Genomic DNA, 15,043 nt, shown 5'->3' on the forward strand with positions numbered 1-15,043 from the left:
AATCAAAATTGATGTCGGTGCAAGACAATTTACTAATTGAGCCATTGGTCGGTTTTTATTCGCTTTATTCTTAAATTAATGTGAACAAATGGTTTTTACTATCTGATCTGAGTTAAGGTCATCGCCTTTGATCGTAAAGTGTTTCACAATATGACAACAAAATTAATAACAAATAAATGCCTAACTTAAGAATCAAATTGCTGGCAAGAACCTTGCAAATAAGTCTCTAAATGCATGAAACGTCTGCGTGTGGTTTCAAACTCTTCGCATTTTGTACGTATTGTCATTTGTAAGTGGAATGTATTCGTTCGTATTTAGGCTCAGCTCAGGACCGTTGACCATTTGCATGCCGTTATTTGGTCGGAAATACGTTAAATAATTCGTTGAGTAGCTGCCAATTGGGCTGGATAGAGGTGGTGAATAGCTGTTGCCAATTGGGCTGGACAGAGATGGTGAATAGTTGTTGCCAATTGGGCTGGACAGAGATGGTGAATAGCTGTTACCATAGGTGCTTGCTGATGGTGAATAGCTATTGGCGTAGCTGCTGGTTGATGGTGCGTATGAATGATGTGGCAAAGCATACGGTGAATTCGACGTTGCTTGAGCTGTTGGACCACTCACTGGTGTTGAGTAGGGATTCCCTGACGGATATCCCGATATATATGGGCTGATTGGAACGATCAACGGACGCGTCGGTATGAGCTGAAGATATTGAATTGGACCTTGTTGAGCGTTGTGTGGCAAATACTGCATGATTACTGGCGTTGGACCTGAAAAGAGATGATTTTTCTCTTCAAAAATTCAATAGATCTAGGTTTCAACCGGATCGATCAATTGTTTAAATTCATTTTTTTTTTCTTCTGTAAATCAAAAAGGTTGGATAAAGCCATCGAATTAGTTTCTAAAAGAAAAAAATACTGGAGTGACTAACCTGCACCGAGAGCAGCCGAAGGAACATTTTGTGGATTAACTGAAATGAAGTATCCACCCGTTGGTGCTGTTGGCTGCGTGTAAACATTGTGTGGTTGAGTGATCGATGTAAATTCGGGAGTTTGAACTCTTGTGAATGTCGTTTGACCTGTTCCACTTTGCACTTGCGATGATTGCTGCTGTTTGCCACCACTGTCCTGACTAGATTGCAACGAATTCAGGTGGGCATTCGTTCCAACCGCTGCCGATGCCGAACGAACGGATGTTTTACGCGTTTCGTCCGTCTGCACATTATTCGTGCAAAGCGCCAACGACACCAAATTCAAAAAGCACAACGTCAACTAAATATAAATTGAAAACGAATGAAAAGATTTGTATCACCACTCTCAGAAGAAAAACAAATTGAAATTAGTTCACGCAAAAATTTCAAAATCTCAAGTTATTTTTTAAACTGTATTTTTACTTCATTTTTATTCTTCAATTTTTGCTATGGAATAGAAAGTATCACATTTTTTTTTCATGATCTCACAATTTTTAATCACATAAATATGAAAAAATTTACCAATTTCTTCATTTCAATTTCAGCTTCTTAACTTTGATCTGAACTTCACTTAAAAATTTTTCACATCAACACAATCCAATCAACAGTAATTTAGAAAATTTGCGCGCACTTCAAACAACAATAATATTAGGTTCCACACCAAAAATGCAACAGAAACGAGCAGCAACGCGAAAAAATAATGGAAAATGAAAGAAAATCCGATGGTAAAATCCGATTCAGTCTGGTAGTGATGAGTGAGTTTTATTGAACGCTTTTACGTTTAGATATCAAATGCTCGCTGCAGTTGTGCAACCAAGTCTTTTATATATGCTCACGCTACACCAGAAAAAAATGAATGCACCGCTACCATTGCTTCCACCATGAACTTGAACTACAATCATTTTCTATTTGCAAGCGTCGTCGTCGTCGTCGTCGTCGTCGTCGGCTGTGATATCAGAAAAATTGCCATCGACGACGTTTGATTTCACTGCATCTATTTGTTTTGTTTCTTTCACTCGTACTCGATGGTATGCTGCGGGCACATTTCAATCGCACAATCTTCGACGTCTTATGGTGGTGGTGGTTGTGATCGAAGTGGTGGTGCAATCATCAGACAAATTCGTTGAGCAATACAAATCCGATCGAAAAAAAGTGGTGGTAAATCGTATATGATTTAATGAAACTCGATTAGCCAGTGTGTGACTATCTTTTCTTGTTTGGTTTGATGAAGAAAAAATGGTTTTCTTCGCTATTTGGCTATTTGAAAGAAAATAAAAAAAAACAACGTTCGACAACAAGCTGTCCATTGGCGCTAAAGTTGCCAGTATAATTGGTGACTAAACGCACTCACACTTGCATACATTTGATGAGACTGATCGATTGTGGCGTTTTCCCTCATGTATGGAAACGGTTCAATGAATTGGCCGTATTTTGTGTTTTTCCTAAGTTTTACACTTCAAATCCAACCAAATGAAACTGGAAAACTTTACAGTTTTGGTCATATTATTTGCAGCTTTGTGCGCAGGTCTGTCATACCGTAGAACAAGTTTTCAATCGGTTTTGGAATTGTCTAACAGACAACAACTGCACAAGATCAATGAACGATTGCAATGTGCCTGGTTCGAATAAATATTATTTTCTGTTACGGCATTCGTAATGTCAATGTCAATCGTAAATTTCATTCATGAAGATGCTACGTCTTGATGAATTACGCGAGCAATTAATACGTTGAGTCACACTTAGTGGGCATCGCAAGCGCGCAACCGTAAATGTTCCATCGTGTCTTTTGGATAAAAATAGAACCCGTTATGCATTTTATGTTGAGCACACATGAAAAATAATCTCGAAGCGCAAGAATGTTTCATGCTCTTCCGTTTTTCGTCCTGATTTGCATTTTTCGCATAATGCAAAGCAAAAATTACCATACATTCGGCCAACGTATGAAGGCAAGCTTACCATAAAGAAATCTCCATCTCAATCTCTGAACTCTAATTAGTAATTCTGGTTGAACTCTTTGTAAATGTCATTGTTTACACCGTTTTGGCATGCACTCGAAGTGTCAATTGCCTGATCAACATCATTTCAATAGGTGAATGCAAGTGGTTGTTCGTGTCCAAAAATGGCAAATGGTATCAAATATCGTAAGATGTACAAACTACAAACCAAAGTAGTGGAAGAGAAGAAATTTGCACTTATTTGTTTTGCACACGCAATGGCAGTACAATCGATGCACCATTTCCATTCCAGTCAGCAGCAGCAGCAGCTACTGCAGTCAGCCAGCCAATGAAATGATTGCAGCGTTTAATGAACGCACGCATTTCTTATTGAAAACGAAAGCCAATTGAAACTGGTTTCGGATGTAGCGATAGCAAGATCATTGTTATTTATGGTATTTTCTCATCTGGTATCACTCGGTTGTCGTGTGAGTGTACAATCTTATTGCCATTTCAATGATTGTACTCATGTGTTGCTGATTTAAGACAGCTCAAACGAAAACCGTTATTACAATGCAAATGGAAGTATCGACGTAAATGTGTGTACGCTGTACGCACTTTAAGGCTGGCAAGTTGATTGAGGCAAACATTGGCGACGGGAATTGGCAACACGAAGTGAAAAAAAAAATTGTAACAATGGGAAAACAAGAGTTAATGCAGTCCTTTTTCGATAGAATGTTCACTCTCGGCAAATCGTGTGTGAAAATACGTATCGAACGCAAAAGTTGTTTTATTAAATTGTGTGTTTTTTTTTCATTATGATTTATCCATGGTGCAACAAACCAGGCACACGTATACGTAATAAATGACTGCCGAATCCGTTGGATATGTAGTCGGTGTACACACAACGCATTAATTACGTGAGCCGAGTTGAAATGCTCCTCCATTCGATCGTTTATATAATTTTCGTGTTTTTATTATTATTATTCCTATTTTCTTCTGCGTGCAATGTGAACAAACGGAAAGCAAAACCAGAGAGATCTACAGTTTTAGCAGTCGGTTGATACAGCTTTTTATCTATATACACCCGGTGTCGTGTCAAAAGGTTCAGTGTCAATGAACCGATCATTGTTGTTACGTCACAAAATGCGCCCAACATTGGGCAACGAATCTTTTGATTGCTGTGCCATTATTTGCGATTTTGCCACAGTTCACTTGTCAAACATACACACAGCAAATGTTCAAAGTTATTGAATTTCGTTGTTCCGCAATTGTCTATATTTTCTCACGAAATCCTATATCGAACAATAAATGCAACGCTGAACCGAAACGCCGATCTATTTATATTCATTTTTGTGTGTTTGTCTTTATTTTGCCATAAACTATTCGTTTTCGTATAATTTACAAATTTAAAATTGAATTTAACTAGCTCGGCAATTGTCAGCGATCACATCGCGCGCAACGTACACAATTCGTTCGTTTAATTTCACTTTCGATTTGAACTTGTTTCGCTTGGCTATCGTGCTGGTTTGCTTCGTTGTTGTTGTTTCTGTTGCTGCTGTTGTTGCTGTTTTTTCTTATTTTTTTTTTCTTCACTCGAGCTTGCATTCGCGCCAATGTGGAACTCAATTCGTGTTCATGATCATGATCGCAATTGATATATTTTCAGGCATGCAATCGATCGCTTTCGTTTCTCTTCTACCGTTTGGCCGTTCTGTAATCTCTCGTTCGGTTTTCGTATTGAGTGAATATGCCGTAACACGTGCGCTGAATCGCACTAGCTCTTATATTCTGCGCACAATATAAACAATTGATTGCACAAAATGATGAACTGAAATGCAATGATGAAGTATCGGAAATTAAATTTATTATTCGCTTCTTGTTGTCGATCTCTCTTTGCCTGAAAATAATATATTGCATTCGAATGGGAATTTTACCATTGTTAAAAATGCATATATGTGTGCCTGTGCACATTGTGAACCGATCTATCGCACACTGATTGCATCTATTCAAATCAAATGAATCTGTGTTCAGGTCCGAGAGCTCTGGTGAAAGACACAGGTCGGAAATAAAGTCATTCGAACAAAATGAAGCATAGCATAAAGTGAGCTTTAGAAGAAGACAAAGAAAATGCAGAAAAAAAGATACGAAATTGAAACGATATACGCAAATAACGTCCATTGAAAATGACCAATTAAGAGAAAGTCTAATCACATTCTTTTTTCCATTCTATCCGTTCGTCGCTTTCTTCCACATTTGATGCAAATTATTTAATTTCGGCCAATTCCAAGATTTTTTATCATTCGCATATTAACTTACAATTATTTCAATTCGTTTTGGTGTATTTTAACTCAAAAGATTAGTGTGGCAGAGTAAAAGTCAGTTTGAAATTTTAAAGAAGGCAACAATTTCATTTTTTTTTTGTTTTTTCATTTTTATTCCAACAATTCGAATAGCAAAAGAAAAATAGTGTGAATAGAGGCATGAGCGTCAAAAGCAGTGCATTATAATTAAACTGAGAATCGATGCAACAAACAAAAAAATGTGTTGCGCTCGCAAGAAAGAGGAGGCATTCGAAATGGTGTCCAATTAAGCGAATTGTTGTTTTGCGATGCAAAATTAGACTATTGACATAGAGGTATAATGAAACAAAAAAGAAACAAAGCGTCAATTATCATTGCATTCGGTGAACGAGCAAGTTCAATACTAAGGTCAGTTAAAGTTTATTCGGTTGCAAATTTGGTTGCTTCACATAATTGCCTGAAATCATCAGGCTAGAGCCTTATGATGCTTTACCTTTGAGAGAAGAAGAAAAAAATGAAAATAAATGGAAGTTGTAAACAAGTCAATTTAAGCCCCTTTGGTTACGCGCACACACACACACACACCGCAAATGCTGTCATTACAGCGAATATAGTTGTGGCTTTTGTGGCCTGTCAATATTTATCACATTGAAATTTCACTGATGAATTCAATTAGAAAATGTTAACGATGTCATCTACCAATCGTGAGCGATTCGATAATAAATGCACGTTGCATCGCATGATTACAAATTATCATTTCGATGTGATTAACAATGTCTAATCGATGCAAACGAAAAAAATTATACTATAAACATTGCATACCGTCGATGTGGTTTTTGATTTTGTGGTAAATCGCGTCGTTGTGCACCAGATGAATTTTTAATTGTAGGTAAATGGAAAAAAAAATAACAGTTGATGACATGCGCCTTGTGTATCTCATCAGCCTTAGACAACTTATCTGTTGCTCAATTAAAAGTATTTTCATCTCTCACGGGTATTGGAACACCACCGCCGCCACCGCTGCCGTTTGTGCGTTGAATGGAAATTCCATGACAGAAAGAAAGCATAGAATATGTGCAAAGAATGCCGTAAACTCAACAGCATCGAATTAATCAACATTTTCTTGATGTACAGCTGCTTGAATTGATTGATGCATTTCACAACATATACTTACTTTGTGTGTATAATCCTATCAGTTAAATAAACCATGCCTCACGGCATCTGAAATTCACATTGATTTTTGTACATTTATTTTTCGCTCATAATTTCAGAGACTTAATTTATACGTTAAAACAATACAATAAATAAGATTCATGCTCAAAGTGATTTAAATGGCGACAAACAATATCATTTCTTTATCTATGACCAAATGCAGTAGTTTATGGTGCTTGACCGTACCGTTCTCCATACAGCGATGACTTTGTGTAGATAATTGTTTCAGGCAATCCGTAACCCGATTGTCCAGATGCTTGATAACTATTCACAAAATTTGGTGACGATGGAGGCAAATACTCTCTTTGTGTTAGTGGCAATTCGCCCAAAGATTGAGGCGCTGTATATTGCGCCGGCACGGCTTGCACGTATTGTCCAACAATCGGTTGGCCATATTGTTCGGAAATGGGCTGTGCAATAAGATGCTCGGGAATTGGTTGCGTTGGTGGAATATATTGATTGGTTGTACCAAGTGAGTTCAAGGTTGGTTGACTGTATTCAGGTGTTGAGGTCAACACCTGCGATCCCAAAAAGAATGATGGACGAAAGTTCGGATTTTTTGGCTCTTGTAAAAATGAATTTGGTTTGCGTTGCAAATGAGCCGGTTGCAAAGCGACTGGTCGACTGTTTTTCAACGGTTGAGTATTTAGATTGGATACTGGCTGCGAATAATGACTCAAACCTTTAACACCCGCAGCATAAGATGGTGGTTGATTTGATCGTAGCGATGCCGATGATGGATATCTATTTGCTTGATTTCCAACGAATGAATTTTGATCGAAATTGGCACCTGAGTTGCCAAATTGACTATTTTTAATGGTTGAATATTGGTCAAAGTTTCCATCATTATTTCCGAATTGATTTCCTCCGTATACATTCAAACTCTGACCCAATCCATTGTATGATCCGTAGTTGGTTCTGACCTGATTACCTTCGCCGTATTTAATGAAACTGCCATATGAACTGGCTCCACCGTAATTATTTCCCTCGGTATAAGCACCACTCACACCATAAATATTATTGTAATATGGTGGGCCAGGATTAGCATTGTATGATTCTTGATTTATTCCGTTGCCAAGTTCGTTATTGTCGACACCTTGCAAAGGAATAACGCCCGCAAAACGACTGTATTCGTAGGCTGGAGCGGGTGCTGGCGATCCGGCCGGAGGTTGATCAAACGATGATTGTTGATTAAACGATGGTCGTTGATTAAACGATGATTGGTCATTGAACGATGGTTGCTGATTGAATGTAGTTTGTTGAAAATATGAAGGTTGAGGAGCGGCACTAGTGCCCACAGTTATTGGCTGAAATGTTGCATAAGGCGCTTCCAAGCGTGGTGGTAAATAATCTGTCGATGGTTCAGCCATCGGAGCCTCTCGTTTTCCCTTTGCAACTTTATCATCACTCGTCACATCGGCAGACACCATCAAATTCACTGCCAACAAAACAACGATCTAGAAAACATTAATTAAAACACATTAAAAGCACTGCAACAACTCCCACTATTCAAAATGCAACCACAAAAAACAACAACGAAGAAAACAAACAGAAAAATAAACACTGGAAATATTCTCACCATTAATTTCATTGTTAAACAGTTCAAATCACAAGTTCATAAGAAAGAAATTACACACGAAACCGTTTTAAAGTGAATTTAAAAAAAATGAGTCGAAAAATTATTACGCCACGATGTTAACTTGTTCGCTGATAAAATGGATATGATGTTAGACTACCAAAAATACAGGGCTTTTATAGTTTTAGCAAGATATCGAATGGGCCTTTTACCAAATTACCACGATTTGCTTTTTCTTTTGCTTTTTCTGCTTCTTTCGTTCACTCATTTTCTGAATCTGTATGCTGCGATTTTATTGTTTTACACCGAAACAACAAAATGGAAAAAGAAAAAACTCAAACTGACGTCACGGTTTCGATGTATGCATAACTCTTTTAGCCGTTTTACTACAGCTACTGTTTGTTCGCGTGGAATCGTGTGTGTGTGTTCATTCCATGCAAGCAGATTTGTTTTTTTTTCTACTTATTCTCTTTTCATACCAAAAATAAATGCTCGTTTTCATTGTTAATTTTTAATTCGATCGCATTTAGAAAGAAACAGAAAGAAACGATTCATTATCACGTACACCATCAATCATTCGATTGAGAAATTTGTTTCAGAGCAACGACTGTCATCCCATGGAAAAGACTATATTTATTGTGTTTTTTTTTCACCGTCTGGCGATGGAAAAACGTAAATCTTTTATTGGTTTTCGAATTGGCAATCACTATTGAGTAATAATAAGTGTTGATTTCATTTAATACGTAATTACGAGAATGTATCATGCACGTGTGTACATCTACTATGAACATTTTCCATCTAGTACTTGCACTTGACTTTGGGTCAGACAAACTCAAAGTGCTCATTTTTATTGTAACCTCTAATTTATGTGCTTCTTGGTTCTATCACAACAATCAGATGTTCAGCCATGTCAAAATTAGACGAAAAACAAAAGTAAAATTAATTGTCATTATTTAAAATGTACGATGTACTTTTGTTCAACGGTTTTGAGCCTTCGCGATAAGACAATAGATCATGAATCCCTCGTAAACATTGAACAAAAAATATAGTCAAACACAACGAGAACCGGTTGTATCGGCACACAATAAATGCTTGTACAAAAAAAATGTGTGCTATTCTTGAGCATTTTTTTTGCATTTCAACCGAATTTAAAGTTACTGACTGAACTCATGTAATGACGGGAAGAAAATCGTTAGCAAAATTTGACTGAATAAAAAATTATTCAAAAAAATAAATTTCACAAACTGAACAATCTATACGTAAACTGGTAGCATTTGGAAGACAAATATTTAGTATTGCCGAACCAGTAAATTGACAGCAAATTTTCAATTTGTAAATATATATACTGTTTGTCTGTCAATTCGCTGTATTATATCATAGCAATTTGCGATTCTGATTTGATTATACTCTTATTTATAGTGGCTATGAGACCGTAACTTCATGTGGAGTAACCTGAATTTTGTCATGTCAAATAATGGCCATTCATTTAAGAACAACATAATCGTTTTGCAAAAAAAAAATCTCTTGATTTGAATAGAAATCGTAAAAATCAATCGTCTTTCGAATAAATTTTGTTATAAAAATCGAGGCGGAATTTAACTGGAGTGAAAATGAGAATAGTTCGGCGAGGAAAGTGATTCGAATCGATGGCATTTGTTATGGTGACGTTAATGCTGTGACACAATGCCATCGCCCGCAGTGCAGAAAAACAAATGGACAAAACAACATAGCGATTATTCAATTTGTTTGTTGTTGGCGTTCCAACGCGGCGCAATGGTTTGAGCGGCGTTCATGTGAGTCTCAGTCGTAGAAAGAGGAGATATAAACAAATAACGAAAAAAAACGTTTTTTCCGCGAATCTTTGTTCAATGAAATGATTTTCTAAAGCTAGCCGCCACAACCACTGCTGAAACCACTGCAACCGATTCCATCAAATCGAAAGTGTAACTCTAAACCGACCAAGTTCAGGTGAAACGAGAAAAAAATAAACACACACACACACCGCAGATTTAATCGGATCCATAAATTTATGTAAGGAAGTGTATTTTAATGTTTTTAATTGAACGTTTTCGAGATGAATATACGAGAGCAGAAGAAGAAGAAGAAGAAAAATAAGAAATGGCTCTGTGAAAATGTTTGCAATGGGAAACGCGTTGTAATAGAGAGTAATTCATTATCGATAGCGGCAGTTGATCAATAAAAAGTAATAAAAATCATAAACAAAACACAAACTACAGGCACATTGTTGGTGATTGGTATGGTAAGCTAATCGTGGCATATTCGTGAGATTATATGAACAATACAGGTTTTTTTTTCTTCTTCTTTAAATCAATGTGAATTCAATTAAACTCTTTGGATGCGCTCAAGTGCACATATCCGTTGCAAATCAAATACCGCGTAATCGATGCGGAAAATCCCTTTGCGGATTTGAAGAAATTGATGTTTTGTATGAGAAATGTAGTTCAAATGTAAATATTGCATAACACTCTGTGGCCACTCGCTGGTGTGAAAAATATTCGGCGAAATTGACCAACAACGAAATTATTATTGATTATTATCCGTATGATTTTCATTTTTTCTTTCAAATTGTCGATTCTAGATTGAACAAAAGTAAAAATCGAGCCATAATTATTATCGTTACATAAATTCATTAGCTAAAATTAGATTATCATATAAAATGCCATCATTCGCAGCGGGCGCATTCATTAATTAAACAATTTACGACACCGCGGTAAATTTGCGCGATAACACTTTCTTCACACATTCACATGTATCATGTATTCCGCTTTAAGGTCATATTCATATTTGTAAAGTTCACTTGCCGCTAATAATGGACAAAATAATGTTTGATTACAGCATTGCTCCACATTATAATCACGTTGCCATTTATTCACAAAATTTCGTGCAAAATTGTCACGTTTTTAAGTTCAAACAAATTATGAAATCGTTTACTATCACCAAATGAACATTCGATGAATGAAATTCATTCAACTACAACTGAATTAATTGAATGTTCAAAAAAACATCGCATCTGCAGCAAAAACATCGAATAAATCGCAATATTTTAACAGCTGTTCAACTGTCAGTCGCATCATGTGAGTCATAACCTCAATCTTATTATAACAATCGTTAAGACATCGAAAAATTTCTATTGTTTTTACTAAGACGCTTAGTTTAATAATTAAAGCGATTGTGGTTTACAAACAAATTTTAGTGACAAAATACTGCGGCGGAAGTTTGTTGGTGTTATAAAAACTACGGTGAATTTAATTGAAAGGTAAAACTACATTGACCACTTTGAATGATTTTAGTTTTGAATGATGTAATCAACGATTTTTGAATCGCAATTTTTATCGCAGCGAAAAATGTCAAGGACAAAAGATACACTGGCATTGTTGAAGGGATTGCAGCTGATTGCCAAGGCATCGGCACAAACGAACGAAGAGTATTTGCGGCATCTGTGGGCGAATTCAAGTGTACGTGATGTCATATCGAGTAATTGTGTACAAGCAAAGCAGTTCACCGACAGAATCACCCGGAATCCAAACAAAGAATTCGAAAATGTTACGAATGTACTAAAGGAAACAGTGGAGAGATCGAGTGTTGTAGCTGAAAGTTTGTATCGTTTTGGTGTGTCACAGTCGACAACATTGCAAAAAATCAGCGAAATATCGAATAAGCCAAAGGAAGTGGTGGATACTGTCACAAGTGCTAGCCATTTGGACATATCGGCAATCACTTTGAAGGAATTGGAACAGTATCTATCGAATCAGTACGATGAAAAGGATCAACAAGATTTGGCAGAAACTGAGAGTGAGAAAAACGAACCAATCGATTTTGGTGCCAAACCGAGCTCAACGGTGAATCCAAAGCAAATGTTGAACGATGAGAAATATGTTAAGGAATGGATGCAATTCATATCCGAACACAAACCAAGCACAGCTCAAACCGTCGATGTGAAACCAAAAACGGAACCAATTGTAGAAAGTGTCGCACAAACGCCTGTAGAGAGTCAGCCTCAAACACAATCGATTGAGTTACCAGCATTGAGTGCAGTAGCAAAACAACGTAAAGTTCCATCGACGCGATTTGGTCGAATGGCATCATTCGGAACGTTGTTCGCAGGCTTAGGTTTGGGCACCGTGAATGAATTGGCCAAAGGCGCGCTAGGCTTGGGAGGTGCAAAAGATATGAAATCGGCGTTATTTAGTTCGAAAAATGCAGAACGGATAGTGGATACTCTGTGCCGTGTTCGTGGTGCAGCTTTGAAACTCGGCCAAATTCTTAGCATACAAGATTCGACAATAGTTTCGCCACATTTAGTAAAAGCATTCGATCGCGTGAGGCAGGCAGCTGACTATATGCCTGATTGGCAAGTGGAAAAAGCACTGAAAAGCGAATTCGGCAGCGATTGGCGCTTAAACTTCAAGTCATTCGAAGACAAACCGTTTGCCGCGGCCAGCATAGGTCAAGTGCATCGTGGTATTTTGCCCGATGGCATGGAAGTGGCGATAAAAATTCAATACCCGGGTGTTGCAAAAAGCATTGAAAGTGACATTGACAACTTGGTGGGAATGCTCAAGGTGTGGGATGTCTTCCCAGCTGGCATATTCATTGATAACGTTGTAAAAGTGGCGAAACGTGAACTCATTTGGGAAGTGGATTATTTACGTGAGGCAAATTACACCGAAAAATATCGTGAAATGGCCGCACCTTATAAGGAGTATCGAGTACCAAAAGTCATTCGAAATGTGACGACCAAGAGTGTGCTCACAACCGAACTCGTGCCTGGCGTTCCTTTGGACAAATGCTTTGACCTGAGGCAAGTCTAATATCATCATAATTCAAACCTAATTTTAAATTGGTTTTTGACTTTCTTTTTTTTCTTTCAGTGAAGAGCATCGAAAAATCATTGCAACATCCGTGCTGAAATTGTGTTTGCGAGAATTGTTTGAATTTAGATGCATGCAAACCGATCCAAATTGGTCAAACTTCCTGTACGATGTAAATTCAAAGCGATTGACGCTAATCGATTTTGGATCAACACGATTCTACACGGACGATTTTATCAACGATTACAAGGAGACCATTCGTGCTGCCGTTGCCGATGATTATGAACAAGTGCTGAAATTGTCACAAAAAATGAAATTTTTAACCGGATACGAAACAAAACAAATGAAAGACGCCCATGTAAATGCCACCATGATTTTGGGTGAATTATTTCGATACGATGGAGAATTCGATTTTGGTAGACAAAGCACAACGAAACGCATTGCTGAATTAGTTCCAACGATGATTGCTCATCGTTTATGCCCACCACCAGAAGAAATCTATTCGATCCATCGTAAATTATCGGGCGTTTTCTTATTGTGTTCACGTCTCAATGTTAAATTTAATGCTCGCCCATTTTATGAAGAAATTGTCAATCAATCGTAGTTTAAATAGTAGCAACATTTTCATTCAATAGCTGTTGAGTAGTTTCAATAAAAAATGCTTGGTTTGAAGTGATTTTCTGTTGATATTTCCATAAATAGCAAGGAATTGAATGACCAAAAATATGTTGATCCAATAAACCATGCATGAAAATGAGTTATTGAAGCAATCTTGTATTAGAATCACATCAAACAGCAATAGACCAAATCTGTGTTCATTTTTTTTTTGTTTAGAATAAATGAGAATAGTGAAAGAGATATTTTTCATGAATAAAATGTATACGTCCCGATACGGATCAAATAAATCATCCTACTGAAAAATTGGACTATTGTTTTCCCAAGATCGCTTAATAAACGAAGAAAAACGACACGCAGCACTCTAGGCGAGGGACATTCAAAACAGTCATCGTACATATTAATTGAGCGGGCACTATCGATGCGTTCATTTGTGTGAGTGCGATTGTGTAAACAACAATGTTCGTGTTCAATATGTGTACGATGACAGCTTCGAGCATTCTACGCGTAGAGGCGTCTCGGCGTCTTACGTCAAATCTTTCCCATGTATTTGTATACGAAGAAAGCGACCCTGGTTTTCCTAATTGGATTTATCTAGATGACACTGTCGTGAAAAAAATTCGAATGATCTACAGCTATGACGGAAACCAATGAACAAGTAAAAGGCGTCGCCTGATTTCCATAAATAATTTTACATTTTGGCATGAACATTGGCTAATCTGAAACCAATAAAGCAATCATCAATTGTTTTTCTGTCAAGATCTATTTTTCAATCGATTGCTGCACGTCAATATTCCTGTCTGTCCACATATTGATTTTTTTTCCAATAATTTATCTCACGCTAATCAAGCTCAAACTTTGCTATATAATGAGGTTGACATTGTTCGAATGTTCCAAAAGTGAATTGGTTGTCAAATAGAACAGTCTCTAAAAACTATCGAAGGCACTTGTGGAATATACTTGTGAATCCGCTGAAAATGAATTCAATTAAATTGTTGGGGTTGATCTTTGCCGTTTTTGTGATCGCACTGGTCACAGTACGTAATTTCCCCTCTTATTTAATCGATTTAGTTATTAACATAATCTACACATTGTCTAAATGAATCATTTTTTTTTCTCAGGATGGGGCAGAACCAACCAAGGAGCAGAAGGAAATGTGCATGGCGATTAGTGAGGATTGCAGGTAAATTGAAATTGAAGAGTTTTGATTGTGTGAGCGAATAAATGAATGAACCTTCCAATAATCTTGTAAAAAATGAACTCTTTCAGAAAATCCAACGGTGCAACCGAAGAGGACGGAAATAATTTGTGCTCTGGAAAGATGCCAGAAACTAAAACTGCAAAATGCACAGCCTCTTGCGTTATGAAACAATTCAAACTGGTAATTCTGTCTTAAGTTTAAATAAAAAAGACTAAAAACTAAATTCATTCTACATTTCGCAATAGGCTAAAAAAAATGGTGCCAATCTTGAAGCTGACTGTGATGTCATGGCGCAATTAGCTGAAGCAAAGGGTGCCAATGCAACAACAATCGCTGCAATTAAGGATATTTGCGGAAAATGCAAGGCTCCTGGTACACCTGATGAGTAAGTAAAAGAAAA

The 15,043-nt window shown here is 37.1% G+C and overlaps 4 protein-coding genes across 4 annotated transcripts; 2 read left to right on the forward strand and 2 right to left on the reverse strand.

Moving 5' to 3' along the window:
- Positions 1 to 36: 36 nt before the first annotated feature.
- Positions 37 to 1,795, reverse strand: LOC129576727 (DNA-directed RNA polymerase II subunit RPB1). Its single transcript, XM_055462249.1, has 3 exons — positions 1,493 to 1,795; positions 932 to 1,271; positions 37 to 770 (listed from the first exon to the last, which is right to left on the reverse strand). The coding sequence occupies exons 1-3, from the start codon at positions 1,502 to 1,504 to the stop codon at positions 256 to 258; spliced, it is 867 nt and encodes a 288-aa protein (XP_055318224.1). The 5' UTR covers positions 1,505 to 1,795; the 3' UTR covers positions 37 to 255.
- A 4,611-nt stretch (positions 1,796 to 6,406) lies between these two features.
- LOC129576733 (uncharacterized) lies at positions 6,407 to 8,139 on the reverse strand. Its single transcript, XM_055462262.1, has 2 exons — positions 7,999 to 8,139; positions 6,407 to 7,876 (listed from the first exon to the last, which is right to left on the reverse strand). The coding sequence occupies exons 1-2, from the start codon at positions 8,008 to 8,010 to the stop codon at positions 6,587 to 6,589; spliced, it is 1,302 nt and encodes a 433-aa protein (XP_055318237.1). The 5' UTR covers positions 8,011 to 8,139; the 3' UTR covers positions 6,407 to 6,586.
- A 2,933-nt stretch (positions 8,140 to 11,072) lies between these two features.
- LOC129566782 (atypical kinase COQ8B, mitochondrial) lies at positions 11,073 to 13,748 on the forward strand. Its single transcript, XM_055443012.1, has 3 exons — positions 11,073 to 11,272; positions 11,355 to 12,817; positions 12,888 to 13,748. The coding sequence occupies exons 2-3, from the start codon at positions 11,361 to 11,363 to the stop codon at positions 13,429 to 13,431; spliced, it is 2,001 nt and encodes a 666-aa protein (XP_055298987.1). The 5' UTR covers positions 11,073 to 11,272; positions 11,355 to 11,360; the 3' UTR covers positions 13,432 to 13,748.
- Positions 13,749 to 14,351: 603 nt separating this feature from the next.
- Positions 14,352 to 15,028, forward strand: LOC129569140 (general odorant-binding protein 19d-like; the record flags this gene model as incomplete). The annotated part of the gene is given in 4 exon segments (XM_055447677.1): positions 14,352 to 14,479; positions 14,564 to 14,625; positions 14,712 to 14,823; positions 14,889 to 15,028. Coding segments are annotated over 4 exon segments (374 nt in total), but the record flags the coding sequence as incomplete, so codon positions are not given.
- Between the last annotated feature and the right edge of the window lie 15 nt (positions 15,029 to 15,043).

This window comes from Sitodiplosis mosellana, unplaced genomic scaffold, assembly GCF_009176505.1.
Source record: "Sitodiplosis mosellana isolate CC-2019 unplaced genomic scaffold, AAFC_SMos_1.0 Smas_scaffold_1, whole genome shotgun sequence".
NCBI classification, from domain to species: Eukaryota; Metazoa; Arthropoda; class Insecta; order Diptera; family Cecidomyiidae; genus Sitodiplosis; species Sitodiplosis mosellana.